We start from the raw sequence: 16,679 nt of genomic DNA on the forward strand, positions 1-16,679 counted from the left end.
GTTGCTTTTCATATCTCCTTAATATGATTGCATTTAAAATGCAGACAGGAGCTGTTATTTATGACAACTCTGCAGATTTCAAAATTTGTACTCTGAGCACAACTGAGAAAAATTCTCCTAATCCTGAGAACGTTTTCAGGAGTACAGTAATGTCTCCCTGGGGATTGTTGACCCTGGCTGGATACCACGTGGCCACCAAAGCTGCTCTGTTACTCCTCAGCTGGCTAGGAAAGCAAAAATACAATGAAAAGTTCATGGGCCAAGATAAAGTCAGGGAGAGATCACTCACCAATTACTATCATGGGCAAAACAGACTCACCTTGGGGACAAATTAACTGAATCCATTACCAATCAGACAAGAGAAAGATAAATGACAAATAAAACCTAATATCAGCAACACCTTTCCTCCAAGGGGCTTAACCTCACCGACCACATTCTCGACACTGTCCCTCCCCAGCAGAGCAGAGGGACAGGGAATAGGGGCTGCAGTCAGTTCATCACATGTTCTCTTTTCTACTCCCTCCTCCTCAGAGGGAGAACTCATCTCACTCTTCCCCTCCTACAGGAGAGAGTCCTCCATGAACTGCTCCAACATGAGTCCTTCCCCTGGGATGCAGTTCTTCATGAACAGCTCCAGCCTCAATCCCTTCCAAAGGGTGCAGTCCTTCAGGAACAGACTGCTCCAGCACGGGTCCCTCTTGTCAAAACATACAATGACAAAGCAAAAAACACTAGCAATGAATTTACTTCACCTTAATCTGTAGGTTGAAAAATTTGATGTTTCTGCAATGAACTTTAGCAAAACCAAACAGCACATGTTTGGGGTTTAAGGCTGACTTGTTTCCATACTTGTGAAAAAGCACTACTTTACAGCTGCCATTATAAATTCCTCTTTACAGAAAAAAAAAATCATGGGGAAAAGTACGTATATAAAGTTTGAAAACACAATAATTGAAGAATTTTTTTTATTATTTTAAAACTATGTTTGACACACACAGAAGAAGGAAAAGCAAACATGTAGCAACTGAATAGAGAAGAATTAAATATAGTTTGCAAATCTATATATGTGATTCCTATCTATACTATGTATTCATATAGTATATTCATATATAACGCGTTTGTAAGATATACGCAGGCACCAAAGTCCTTTGAAAGTTGAAGTTCTGAAAGACTCTAAAAAGCAGAAGGAAAAACCAATCTTATAAAAATAAAGAAAAATAGTTTTAAATCAGTCTTTTGAAATACTGCACTAGTAGTTGGCCTGATACCTGTATTTGCAATCACCCTCAGGTCCTTGAAATTGTGACTAGAATTTTAAAAGTTAGCTGTATGGAAATAACTCCAACCTACCTCTTAATACTGCCATGCAACTTAAAACATAGGATAATGATCAACACACACATCTAAAAAAATCCTACTTTTCTTGAACATTTAATTGGCTGCCTAGTAGTAGACTCATTAATATAGTTCAGCCATGATTAGGTTTCTGAAACACAGACCTCTAGTAAATCAAAGTACATTTGCCCCATCAACACTCTTTAATAGAATCAGTCATTTTAGGTAGATTAAAGCTGGTGCGGTTATGCCTACCAGAGTAGCAATTACTGGTTTAGATCTGTAATTAGTTAAAATTTGCTATTTAGAGACTACCGTGAACTCTCTTTGCAGGATTTCTTCTGTACTTCTCTAGCCCTAACTAAGATAAAGCAATAATACTTCTTTAGTATTACAGAAGTGATTGACCTCATTATTTTAATTTTTTTCAACTTCTACAATACATCTATACAGTTGGACTGGATGACAATATGCAGTGGATAATAAAACAACTCATGGTCACAGTAGCCTAGAGTGTTCTAACACACTGGAGTACACTTCAAAGCATTATATTCAAATTACTAAATAATCACTACAGAATTTCTGAATAACTCAGCCATTCAAAAATTCTCAAATGAAGTTTTACACCTCAGAGAGTCACATTTTCTAAAGTATCCTAAGACATGATATTCCATGTTTGTATGTCCTGACAAAGACATCTGAATAGTCACGGTGCTAACAGAAACAAAAACTAAATCTTACCTGAGATAACTCATTCGTGTCCACAAGTCCATTGTTGTCTGAATCAAAATAATTGAACATTTGATCTACAAGAAGTTTCTTTAATGCCATTTTCTCACCAACAGATTTATCTTTTGATTGTTCAATGTATCTCTGCTTTTGTAGATCCAGTAACACATTTTTCACTTCAGTGTATTCAGTAGGTTTGCATTTATCCCCTGAAAATAAAATACACAAAACAAGATTATTTTGCATTTGATTTCCTATTAAAAGTTTAAATGTAAACAAAACAAAATCAAAAACTAAAAAAGCAAAGAGTATTAACTTCTTATAACACTACAAACAGGGTTCTTTTAAGAAGTAAGAAATTAATTCTGTAGTGGTTTGATCCATAACATTTCCTTGTCTGGTCTTCAAATTAAGACAAAAATAAATTATTGCAGTTTTAGATACTTTTTTAGACAATGTTCTCTGCTTATAGATACTAAGCGAACTTTTATCAATTTCCAAGCATGTCCTTTTTTTATTTATCATTCTGGAAAGGTGCATCTGAAGATTTATTACAGTGTTACCTCTGGTAAAGCTTTTCATATAAATGTAGGAATGTAATGTATGCAAAAACCCCTGCACATATGCCAGAAAAATATATAGTATATCTTTCATAATAATATTTGACTTCAAAAAGCAGAAATTACTCTTCAGTGCTCATAATCTATCTCTACTTTTCATTTATTGGACATAGCAAGCTTATTTAAACAAGAAAAGGTGGGATTGCCAAAGGAAGAGAAAAGATATCTTTGACAAAATCTGGTTTACTCTTTTCATTATCAAGTCTTCTATAAAATGGAAAATGTTACAGAAATTTCCTGCATACAGTGGTTACAGTCAGTACTTATTTTAAACCAAAGCACAAAATAATGTATGCCTGCTGTTCTCTTATGTCAGTTGCTGCATATTTTAAATTGGATAGAGAAACAGTTTAAAAGGGTTTGTTTGGGTTTTTTTATTAAGATAACCTTAGGATTTCAAAAGGGTTTTTTATAAGATGAGATATGGAAATGTGTACCAGCATAATACAATGTATTTCATGCAGACAGATATTTACAGTTAGCCAATACATAACTTCAAGTAGTGAATTCAAGGACACAGCAATATACAGATTAGCAAAGAAAGTTATTTTGCAACCTTCTTTTTAGTCACTATTCTGAAGATACAATGATGTATGAGAAACAACTATTTACCCCATGGAAACTGCATAGGCAGTTTTGAAATTTTTGTTTTGAAAGTGGATCTTTTAAGAAACATCTAATTTACAGGTATGGGACTGGAATTTATTACTTTGGTATATTTAAGGGCATATGCATCATTATGGCGACACTATGAACACCTTCATAGCCATTAAAAAAGGCAGAAAGAGAAAACGTTCCTAAATGCTTCTCACTATCCTAGAAAGACTCTGATCTAGAAAAGACTGATTTATGATAGAAGTTAAATCATGGAAGAAGATAAAATGTTTTTTGGAATCAAAACTACTCTAGCCTTTTTTGTTTTGGTTTTTCTAAAAGCCACCAACTGTTATGTAGCTATTAAGTAATAGAAATAGACAAACCCAAGCTGTATTTAACTGACAGCCTAAGCTATGCATAGTATTTGCATATTTGTCCTCATCTGCCAGGGGAATGAAGATTGAGGCCATACAATTTGTAAGAGTTGAGTTCTGCGTGACTGCTTTTCAGGGGTCTAATGCAGAAATACTGAGTAGGGAAACATGTTTATTCCTCAGGCATTCTGAAGCTGCAGTGAGCAAACCTTGCCATCTGAATGGATGTAGGCTCCAGGTGGTGGGGAGGGAAAAGAGCACTTAACTTGAACATACTCTGATTCATTTGGGTGAACTCCAAGAGACTGGGACAGAAAACAAGTATCATCTTTGTCTCCCCTAGACAACTTCTCTGGTTGTGGTGTCCTCGAAAAGACAGTCTGGCTTCACTCTGCTGCAGGTGATGGCTAACACCATTTTACCTACACTCTTGGCAGGGCTGGGGTGGTGAGGAAGACAAGACAAATCCTATTAGATAAGGTACTGCTCAGAGCTAGCTACACATTAGATTTTAGCTCCTGTAAACCATCAGTCTCATTCTGCAGTTTTAAAACTGCGAAGAGCTATTCTTTAGAGACAGACAACACAGCAAAAGAGTTATATCTGTTAAACCATGGATTTGACACAGTAGCATTCACAAGTCGCTTCGTGTCTGACTTCAAAAAAGACATAGAAAATTAACAAAAAAGTCACACTGACAATACTTTTTCCTTGAAACACAGGACAATGTTTCTCACTTTAAGGATTGATCAAGAATTGAAAAGAGATTCTACAAATCTCTACAAAGGCAATAATGATGCTAATGCTCATTTGAATATTGAAGATATTTAATAATAAATTCTGGAAAACTTTTGCAAAAAATTGCACAAATATTTCCATGAGTAATTTTACAAAACATGTAAATTTAGAGGAAAAACAATTAAATTTATGTATCACATGATCATGAAAAGTGTTGCAATAATAAGTGGTGTTTTCTAGTTTTAACTCAAAATAGAGCTTATGAAAACCTTTGTAAAGGAAGTTCGATCGCAGTCCAGGAAAGACATTTTAATGCACTTTAGACATTAACTTTACATCTAAAGTTTAAGGAAAAATGAAGTAATGTATTCTCTCACAACATCTGTTCAGAGAGAGAAGAAAGAATTCAGACAACATATTTACCACAACATTTCTTTTCTTGTACACTTCTCATTGCATAGCACAAACTTCTGTAGCTAGTATAATAGCCATATAAGAGCACTTACATATTGCATGTTTATAAACTATTTATACATTTTTCCACAAGAGAAAAATTTCTGTATCATTTTTTAATATAAAATACAAGCGCTGTCTAATACAAAATAACCTGAGAGGCTGCTACTGCCACGTACATTTGGGTACTTCCTGTAGAAAAACTTCATTCACAAATTAAACAAAGCAATCTGTTAGAACTACTATATTATTTATATTTTGTTCTAACACCAACCTTCTAAATATTACTATGAACTTTAACAATGTATTTTAAGCCAGTGAGTGATGAACCCTCAATTTATGATCTTAGCTAATTACAGTTGTGGTAAACCAGGTTTCCACAGCTATACTACATTAAAACGTTTTCATTTTAAACATAATTGAAAGTAGTCTTTACACCAACATCTGGAATTTAAGGACAAACATGATGGATGGATGTTACTGACAGATAAGGCAATCACAGGGAAACAATTAGACACTCCTAGTGAACACAGGGCACAACTTCATTAACAAATTGCCCTCTTATCTCATTTTCATGACTGCCTTTTACTCCATTATTTGAGGAAATGTGAAGCTGATGTTTAAATTACAAGAATGAGGCTCTGTTTATAGGAGACCTCCCCCAGGCTGGAGTAGCAGCACAGAGGAAAACGCAGTTGCCTTATTTATGTTCTAATTTAGTAAGCATTACCTGTGAAATAGTTGTCTCAATGACACACAAATGGTAAATGGGGATTAAGTATGTCAACCTTTACAGCGAGGAAAAGCAATTTATGTTTAACAAAATTGAGAAAGACAAACTACTGGGAATATACTACAATTATATTACTTCCAGAAAGGCCTACTAAATTCTATATAATTAGCTACATACATGAAAGGATAACATACACATACATAATTTACTACCTTAATTCAGTTTTCTCATACTTTTTCATTTCATTTTTGAACTAGAATCCATACAAAAATAAATAGCTACTTTCTGAAAAATTCCTAGAAAGTAATAATAGAACAAGAAAACAGAAAATCTGCTTTTCTGTTTGTTTCATTCATGGAAAGGACCAGTTCTGCTACACAACAATTTTTGTCAAAAAAATGAACAAAAACAAACCCCAAACCAAAAACCTAAATAAAAAAACTCCGCTACAATTTATTTCACAAGTTTCCTGAAATTGTCTGTGCAATCACAGAAGGTGTGCAAAAACCTGAAAGTGACAAAAAACCCACACTGGAATCTTAAGTGCAGTCCTCCAGTCCCATATCTTGCAATTTCTGAAGTAGTGATATTCCTAGGGTTTACTTCGTTCAAACTCAAAAATGGTAGAAAAATGGAAACATTTGCTGTTTCCTTCCATTCAGTGCAACAGTTTTATAGCTGTACCTCTGTTACCTAGGAAACAGCTGAAAGTTAGATTTTGCGTGCTATTGTCCTTCTAGACTGTATTGAATAGATGGTATCTGCCTATAACAGAAAAAGAAGTTCTGTTTGACAATTAGTCCTCCTTAATTTGCAAGAGAAAAAATTATCACAAAATTAACTAATTATTTATTAAAAGATGGCAAAGGAATATACATATTCTTAACACCTGCAGAAAAATATTAAAGAATCAGCTGAAATAATAGTTTAGGGAACACTTTTTATATTCAAAGTCAGATATCAGATTCTTTAATTTTGCAGGTTTTAGAAAAACACAAAGAAAATAATGCACATATTTTAAAAGCACAATAAGAAAACCATTTGATTTCTGTTCTCAGTTCTTTCACCACACTTATGGTTAATACTTTAATCTTTCCTTGCCTGAGCCTCCCCATTTAGCAGGAACAACCCTTATGTCAGAGAGCTAACATTCATGGCATGTCTATCCCTATAAAAGTCATCAGCTGCTGAGATACAGTTTGATTCTGAGCTATTTTTGATTTTGCACTGAGTTTTATCTCTATATCTACTGATAGATTTTTATCTATTTCTACATAGCACAAATAGTTTCCACATTTTTCCTTTAAAATTAAAATAACTTTGGATCTATCTGACATGGCAACTAGTTTTCAGTGAAGCATATCTCATAGGAACAGATTTAAATAATCCAAAACTGATATATACATAAATCAGATTTTTGGAAATGGACTAGACCTGATAAGCAGCAAGCTTATTTTTAACCTTCTACACTCTGAACATATTCAGAATAATCTAATTAGCCAAAACAATTCACCGCAAAATTACAAATTACATTGCACGGAGCAAACATGAGAAATTAATCCAAGATTATATATATATATATCTATACTTACACACATATAGAAACTAATGCAGATATGCACACACGTATTCATGTGCACGTACACATGCACATATACCCCCCCTGTACACAGGATGAAGTCAGTAGAGATATAATCTGATATCAATTCAATTTCAAACAAAACATAAGAGGCAACTTGAAGGTCTTCTTCCATTCAGCTATTTTTCAATATCTGTCTATAGATAAAGCATGAAAGTTGGAATCTTACTTGTAGCCCTAGTAAATAAAGGCATATTTTAGGCTACTAAAATTGCTTAGGCTTATCTGAAAGAAACTTCAAGTTCAGATATTGTTTCACAATATCTTATTTTTCAATATAAAACCCATATCTTCCAAATCTAGAGGTGAAAATTTTGACCCTTATTCTTTGGTCTCCTCACTAAAGCTCTGGAACCAGAAGAGAAACAATCTCACCTGGACATAGAACTGAATTTTTGACCTATGGTCCAGAGTTTGAGGTGGGTGGAGAGGAAAGCTTTACACTCAAAAGCAAATAAACAGGGATTAACATCAAAGCTATCAAAAGGTTTTCCCTGCTGTAGCTATGTTTTAAATAAAAGGTGAGAATTTTCTACCTTTTTTTAAAAAACATGAAATTTCAGGGCTGCAAATTTTGACCCAAGAGCTGCTCACCTTTAGACATTCAGAGTAACTAAAAAAAAAAAAAAAAGGAAAAAAAAGAAAAAAGAGGAAAAGACATTTTGAATCTGCGTTTGGCTTTTTTTGGGGGGGAGGGGAGTAATTTACACAGCACTCAGTCAGCAGATGTGCTGCTTTATGTCTTATTGTGTAGCATATGTACTTTCTAATGACATAATTATCTAAATCTAAATTCAGCATTACCATCAAAGTCAAGATACTCAGGTGTTAAGGACTTCAGTTACTCAATTCTGTTGTGTTAATAGGTCTAAGCAGCTACAAAAATTGTTTAGAATATTCAACAGTGCCATTTTTATGTGATATACACATAAAAATACCTCCCACACAAAAAAGCACCCAATTATCCAGAGACAGGCATAAAAATACAAAATTTTAAAGTTATATCTGTCACTGTCCTTGGAAAATACTTCTAAATGATTACCATAGCTGGAATATAAAATAGAAAAGAATCTAGATTTTCAAAGCCTTAGTTGCACCCTGTAAATAAGGAATATTGCTGTCCTTTCCTCAGATATCAACAGTTAAAATGTTCTTAACCATTCTGACTTTTCAAAACTAAAAATCATAAGACAGAAGTAATAATTTCATTTAATTACAAATACTGGCACAATTCTGGTGTCCAGTCTTATCTGGAGACACACATAAACAGCTTTTCTGTGCCTAAGCAATCAGTAAATATTTCAGATAAACTATTCAGATTTTCCTTAGAGAAATGCTATTTAGGTTAAGTAACAGTACAAGCTGTAATAAATTTGCATTAAGAAAATGGAAAAACAGGCAATTAGGTAAAATAGGTAATAAAGATAGGTAAAAAATAGGTAATACTATTTCAACTCTTTTTTTCTTTTTTTTTTTAGAACTGGTTAGAAACATTATATGAAGTGACAAATATTAACTTAAAAAGTAACTACAAAATGAAGAAAAGTACGGAAATCAGCATTTGGGGTAGTGGTGTGTGTTGGTCTTCTGGCTGTTAATGTGGAATAGTTGTTACATCACAGATCTCCTGACAGAAGCAAATAGGTCATATAAACTTCCACCTTCAAGGTGACATCTGAAAGCTATAGCAGGTTGACAATAATGAGCAAAACATCATTTTCCACAGCTGAGAAAACAGTGAATGTGGGGGTTGTGTGGACTGCATTGTTAGCACCACAAACACTGTAAGCACTGCTAGTCTGTGACTGAAAAATGCAGGACTCTTCTACAGGATTGACCCTGTCTTGAAACAACAGAAACCCACACAGCTTTCGTACAGTGATATCACTTCGCAGAATTTCTCATGTCTTGTATGCTTGCTTTGAGGTATTATACCATGGCAAAGAAGAGATGAAAATGGGTGCATTTAACAAATGAAGGGATATGAGGTTTTTTTCTTGTATCCAGTTGAAGCTTTTGGATCAGTTTTTCTATTTGTTTCATACATCTTAAAAAAATTAACCTCCCATTTCATCAGTAAACATTAATAAGAAAATCTGAGTTTTCTTTTCATTTTTAAAAGAAATTTGAGAGAGAAAAAGAGAAAAGCAGTGTGTCCCAAAGGAAGGCATCATTAAAAATGAAGGTTGAAACAGAAGTTTAATGCAGCATTTTATTTTCCCCTCTAGTGGAGTTAATGCAACCATTGCTGTTAGTCTTCCTCCCACAGGGCTTAAAAAATTTTTGACTTGAACTGTCTAAAGTGATACTATGAAAGTTGTGAAATGCTATAGGCCTACATTTAGAAAAAAAGAAAAAAAGAAAAAGCATTCCAAATCCAGCAAGAAAACACTTATGGGATATAAGCTTTGTCAGAAAATCTATGCAGAATTCCACTTCTGCTTCTTGGGAAGCATGTGTCAGAGGGCTCTCTCTTACTAAAAATAAAGAAAGAAGCAAAAAGTTACTGAAAGAGATGAAATGTTAAGTCACAATCTTCCTTTTCCCAAAAATTTCCCAGAGATGTGGAGTATTAAAGGGTTTATGAAGGTGAGGCGTGAAGACTGGGCCTAACTAAAACAGTACTAAAATGTTGGGGGGAAAAAAAGAAAAGACAGTTCCGTTGCTCCGTTTCTGTTTCTTCTCCACCATCACCTATGCCCACTTCTTGCTTTGTTTCACCTTTATCACAGATGGGTTTTGGTGCTAATTGCAGAAGTTGTTACATTCAGTCTTGTGGTATAGGATAAAGAGACTTAGTTTTATGTGTGTGTATATATATGGAACCAAAAGTTAACAATAACTTGGCATCACACACACTTGTATCTGAGTTTCTCCTCATACTCGTACTTGAAGTTAGAGGCATGTAAATCAATGCAAGAGAAAAGCTAGGCCTACAAACCCTGACTTTCCTTTAGAGATACAGTGTGAACCTTGCAAAGTTCTCAGATTGGGCACAGAGTTTGACCAGTCATCCTTAAGCAGTATTTTGATCATTTTTTTCTTTCACAGTCACAGAAAAGGCTACCTAGAGAAAATAGATCAATATTTGAATTGAATATTCTTGAACTATAAATACATGCTTTAGAAGAGACATTTCTCATCTATAGTTTGATGTAGAAAGGCATTAGGAAGAATTAGACTCCAGCTTTTCACCAATTGCAATGAAATTAATAGCTTTGTTTGCTTACAGCTGAAGCTTTGTTTCTAAGCGTTTCATTCAACACTTAATCTTCAGCAGAAATTTCCTTATTCACATAGATTTAAGGATTTAAAAAGAAGTTTTATTCTATTTGGTTTCATATTAATTCTGTGTTTCTAGATACAATCCTTCATATACTTCAGAAAGGGTTGTAAAGCATTGGAACAGACTACCCAGGGAAGTGATGGAGTCACCATTCCTGGAAGTGTTCAAAAATTCATGTGGATATGACACCAGACAACATGATTGAATGGTCAACACAATGCTGGTGCTGGGTTAATAGCTGACCTTGATGATCTTAAAGCTCTTTTCAAATCTCAGCAATGATATGATTCAAATCAAAGCAATCTGAAGGTAATAAGAATCCCTATTTTCCTACCATTTTAAGATATTTTTTTAGATTTTAAGATGTTTTTCATGTGATCACTTTGCATGATTAGAATAAAATTAAGGGGATTGATTGTTTGGGCTTTTTTTTTAAATTTGTGCTAATTCTAATTTCAAGTTATTATAATATTTTTGCTTTCTCTCTGTGACTGATGGATAGTGTTTTATTCGTAATTATTATTAATTAATGCTGCCTTCCAAACCTAAAGTTGACTGTGTCCTAGCCATAACTCAAAAGAAGTGTTATATGTACCATGATGTCTTTAGAAGAGATGTACTCTTCTAAATGAAGAGGGCCACGTCTGTCATTACAATTAACCTGCCAAAACAAAATTATATACAGACCAGCTCTTGCATCTGAACTGAACACATCTAAATATTTTATTTCAGCATTAACTTCATTTTTCTTGTGGATTCTGATATCTGGCACTGCATACTCCGAACAGAGGCAACTTTCAAAGTAAGCATGTAATGAAATTAGAGTTTAAATAGTTTTAATGATTCTACAATTGTATGTCTTTCCCTTGAATAGTACTTTTTGTTTTGTTTTCACCATTTTTAAGAAGCAAAAGTCTCTTTAGAATAAAATACAGATATACTAAAAAAATCAAGGTATGCTCTTAACTAAAGGATAACAGCTGACTTGAAAGAGCATTTGTGGATAAAACACCACATAACAAATATTATCACAATTTTTAGATGTTAAAAACACTTTGCAGATCTGTATTGTTTCACGTCAATAAAGAGGGGAAAGCTTTTATGAATTCTTTATTACTCTCACAATCAAATAAAATATATCTCATTTATGTTTGTGTTGCCCAGCTAATGATTTTTCTTGAGAAGATATCAGGGATCACTGAGCCTGATGGTGAGATTGTGGAAGCTTATCTTTGTACTATGTAACACATATATCACTTCCTGAACAGGTATAGTTACTCTATTTTATATAAAGTCTCTGAAATAGGTGGTCTGGTTTACGTATATAAACATGACAGTGATCACAAGATAACATCTAACACTTAAAAATATGGACTTTCAACCTGTCAACTAGTATGTGCCACAGAGCAATTTTGGGTACATCTATCCCCTCACAATAGACTATGTAAACTGACAGTTTTCATTCTGTATGTCTCCTCTTCACAGATAAATGAAGGGAGGTAGTGTAAGATTTCAAAATATGTAATTTGCAAAATGGGTACAATTCTTGTCTATTTGTAGAAGAGTTACACCCACATCTGCTATTTGTATTTTCCTCCTTTCAAACTTTGACTTTAAAGTAAATAAGCTTCCAGTCTCTAAAAACAAATACTGAATGAAAAAAGGACATTATAGCTTGTCTTTTGGGGTATTTCTCTTTAGGGGGATTCTCATCTGCCACCATACTAAAAAGCTCTGCCCCACCATATATTTTGTAAAGTTTCTGCACAGCCTTGAAGCCATGCATGTTCAGCTGGTTTATGGAGAAGGAGTCATGTTCTCCTGTCCAGAAGTTTTACCTCACCAGAGAGCAAATTCCAAGAGTACAGCAAGAGCAGAGAATCTGTCAGTGACTGAATTAAACTAACATCTGCATACTAAAAAAACCCTTAACTGTGAAACAAAATTATGTATGTTTCTTAAGAAAAAGTGTGAATTTTTACCACTAGCACTTAATATATCTGTAGATCTCTTAAATAATAAACTAGGGAAAAGGGCCAAGTTTTCCTTGAAACTATTGAAGAAATCATTATACTCAAATTCTTCCTTAATATAATGAAAAAACCAATTTTCAAAATACCTTACCTTATCATATATTTTTTTAGAATAAAATCAGTTCCAGTTTCAAATGTAATATTTGAGTTACCCCTGCTGAAGGAAAGTAGCAGCAGTGCTGGTTAACAGAATTACAACAGGAAAGTAATGCAAGACGAGGCGAGGACAACAATATGTATTGTGAAAAAACATTTGTTTCAATATTCAAATTGCTAAACAACAGGTGCAAAAGTCAAACAAATTAACAAATAGGAGTAGATACATTAAACATTAAATGAGAATAAAAAGGAACCCCCTGACATGTGATACTGCTATTACAGTTCCAGAGAAAATATGTTGGGAAATTATGTCAGAAACAGGGCATGTATATAAATATGTATACTTATGTGTACTAACACTAATAAAGCAACAGCCAAGCTCATATGCAAATAAGATAGAAGACAAGTTTTTGTTCAATGCATTTAATCTTTGGAAAGGGGTCAACTACCCTGTTAAGAATGGGAAAATCGTATCTGCATAATACTGCTCAAGATAACCTTGCAGAACAAGTTTATCTGCTGTAATATTCTCGGTGTTTCAGAAAAACAGGAACACAGTGGGAACACTACAATAAAGTACTGGCTGTTGTATAGAAATAATTGGAGCTATAAACAAGTATCCTCAGTTCTTTTTTTTGTACTAAATAGAAATTAAATTCACAAACCCATTTAAGAAACTCTAGAAACAAACTTATATATAAATTTCATCTTAGTTGGTTGCTTGAAATAGCAGGCACAGATTTGATTTAGATAAAAGTCCCTCCATTTTAGTTTCTTATATCGAACAACACCACGGTAAAGAAATTATTGTTTTGAAAAAAGATATTCCCTTTTCATACATGAGAGAAAATGCACAAATACAATTGTATTACTGCTACCAGATTACTTAGTGGATTTGGTCAAACTCTACTGTATTTTTGTAAACTCATTCTAGTCAAAAAGTAATGTACAAGAAATTAATAGAAAACTTATGTACTGTGTAAAAACGTATTTTATATGCACTGAAAAATGGTGACAAAATCTCTAGTGATCAGTGTGACTGAAATCTGAATACTAGTACCAGGCTTTTCTCATTGTAAGTAATTAGGCACACAAAGCAAATGTTCAAAAATCCCTGCCTAGAAATAAAAAGCATGTATTAATTACTATTATTCTTGAAGTCTTCTAATTCTTGTATCCATAGGCATACAAAACTGATTTAAACACTGAGATCTTTAGACAAAGCAGTACACTGGAAAGAAGATTGTACTGTGACATGTACCCCACTGTGTGAATGGATGACACTTTAAAGGATTTGTAAATTTACTCAGGTTTAACCTAAATTTACCTCTAGACCTTGACTGAAAAGGGAGGAATGGGAAAAAAAAAAGGTGAAAAGAGCTTCATATTACCCTGAGATTATTTTCAAGTTAGGTAGTTTTCAGAGCTTCCTACCAGTGACAAGTAACCTGAATTTAGTCTGTCATCTAACTTGGAGATTGAATTCTATCATTTACAACCAAGGGGGACCACAACATTCACATAACAGAGACAAGGAAGGTTATTGCTGCTGTTATTATTATATTATTATTATTATAAATATTAATATTATTATTAATACTACTAGTGCTACTACTACTATTATTATTACTCCTGTTCTGAGAAAAGAATGGGGTTAAATAGTAAGAGTAATTTTTTTTACAAGACATTCCAGGAGCCCCGAAAAAGCAATATATTGCAGGCTTTACAGAAAGACTTACTCTGCAAATAACCTTGAGAATGAAACTCAATCTTTATTTCTCTTCTTTTTCTACATGCCCTATCTAGTAAAGGGGAAGTGGTGAGAATGGACATAAAATTGTCTTTTAGAAATTAAAAAATAACCCTTATATTGGATAAATCTGAAGATGTTAGAAGACATTGGTACTATAGCTGTCTTGCTTTTTTTAGAGTTGTAAACATAGATTTCTTTGAATCTGGGTTAAGAGGGGCTGTTCCTGGATTCTGTTTTGTTTTAAAGGAAAACATGAATACAAAAAAGTCTCACTTCAGACTTCTCAGAAATTATTAATCCATTAGATGTATTGGCAGGAAATAAAATGAACAGCATTTAGATACAGATTATCACTTTTATAAATGGATAAACTTATTTTGCCTTCCAACTTTGCCCATTCAGTTGTCAGGAGAGATAGTCGAGATCCTCTCACAAATATTGAAAATACATTTTTGAAGTCTCAAATAGACAGTAAATGTTAAGAAAATTTAATTACCAGAATTCTCCTAGATGCAAAGTGAACCTGTGCATTTAGCTTTTGTGAATGCTAAGAGTTAAGAAATATTTTTGGCCTTGCAATAAATGAGACAATATACCAGCCTGTGAATTGCAACATGGACACTTGTGCATATACTACACATAACATAACACTGGACTGGAATGCATAGGAAAAGGCTGGGAAGCAAGGGTACATGACATGCAGTTCTTTAAGAGGGCCCTTTTTGTTAAATTAATCATTCTTTAAAACCCTAAAGAACAGTCACTATGTCAATTCAAAACTTAAGTGACTTCAAGAAATGCCCTGACCAATTAAAATTACTTTGAGTCCTACCTGGGAATAAAAAACTTCGCTAAAAGCTGTTAAACATAGCTAATTCAGCAAGGACACACTGCTGTGTGAGAGCAAACAGAAACTGCAAGAAACCATGATAACTATCTCCAAGAAAGAGGTTATCTAGTTACATCTGTAGGTCAGCTGAAGTGTGTTGTAAAACTCCAAAGCAGTTTCATCCTTTCTGACTTGTAAGAGGTTTAAAAAAAATCTTTTATTCTCCAAAAATCCACCAAGACAAACGATCAAGAATTTGGGGACTTCATCTGAGATCAAATACCTGATGTATAGCCAGCTTCACAGCATCACAAGTCCTTCTGAAAAAAGTATCAGTAATTTGAGAAGACACAATAATGAAGGTGGAAGTTCATTACTTAATATGAACCTCTCACACCAAATACACCACTTACATTTATTCCGAGGAGATGGGAATGTAAAGAGGCTTCTTCTGGAAGGACCTTTCCAGAGGAAAGTTTAAGAATAATCTAAATCACTTTTTTCACTCCCCTTGAAGAATGCTTTTTATTTGGATAGAGTATGTATCAAGAGACAAGAGGAGCGTACCCAAACTCCAAACTACTCTAAGAAACAGAAATTAACTCATTAAGAAGACAACATTTTACCTTAATGGCTTTAATTCTCTTGTTCAGTAAATCAGTTTGTGCCAGCAAAGTGAATTACACCCTATTCTCAGAGTCTTCACTCCTGAAAATCAAGCTGATCTGACCTTAAAGAAGGTGGGGACAACCTTCCTATGCCTGAATGAGTGCCCAGGCTTCAGAGGTATCCCTGGGGCATCTTGGCACACTCAGTCTCAGATCCCTGAACAGGTGCCAGAGGGCAACAAGAATTTGAAGAAGTGGAACTGGAAAAGATTTAAATGTGAAACACTAAACACTGACACTAAAACACTGCGAAAAGTGAGATCACCTCACTATGTCATGTTCTTAGCAGGCAGTGGGGGACAATCATGGCATGGCACTGACACTTCTGCTTCTAGAGGCTTCTTACCCATTTCTTGGCTCAGATAAACCCCCCTGGTTTTCACAGGGGAAGCTTCTAAATACAAGGCATGAGCTCAGGTGCACTTCAGGTACTGAGAGCAGAGATTCTGGCTATAAACTGAGAAATCAATCTATATCTTAACTGGGTATAATCTTCTACCATTACACTGTTCTAAGGGACTAAGAAAAAGGCAGATAAAAATAGCCTTAGCAGAATAAATTTGAAAGTCCACATGTGCCAGGTTTGTTATTAACAGTAGACCAAGCAACTCCTGACCTGTGAAGGTTACAAGCAGGTTAGCAAGTTTATTATTGCATTTTTTCCTCAGGGGAAAGAGAGACCAAAAACATAAAAAGAAAATCATCATGATAAGGACAAATATTTTAAAAAGTAAGTAGGTCTGATTAAAAAAAAAAACAACAACCACTAAACTTTTTTTTAATTAATATTTTA

The 16,679-nt window shown here is 34.0% G+C and overlaps 1 protein-coding gene across 2 annotated transcripts in view; it reads right to left on the bottom strand.

Moving 5' to 3' along the window:
- Positions 1–16,679, bottom strand: part of FSTL5 (follistatin like 5) — a 277,053-nt gene that overhangs the window by 128,960 nt on the left and 131,414 nt on the right. For both annotated transcript variants that reach the window (XM_048304427.1, XM_048304426.1), the window contains exon 5: positions 2,077–2,273. In XM_048304427.1, coding sequence (XP_048160384.1) covers positions 2,077–2,273 — 197 coding nt within the window. The remainder of the gene's footprint in view (positions 1–2,076; positions 2,274–16,679) is intronic.

The sequence above is a fragment of the Corvus hawaiiensis genome, chromosome 5, assembly GCF_020740725.1.
Source record: "Corvus hawaiiensis isolate bCorHaw1 chromosome 5, bCorHaw1.pri.cur, whole genome shotgun sequence".
In the NCBI taxonomy this organism is placed as follows: domain Eukaryota; kingdom Metazoa; phylum Chordata; class Aves; order Passeriformes; family Corvidae; genus Corvus; species Corvus hawaiiensis.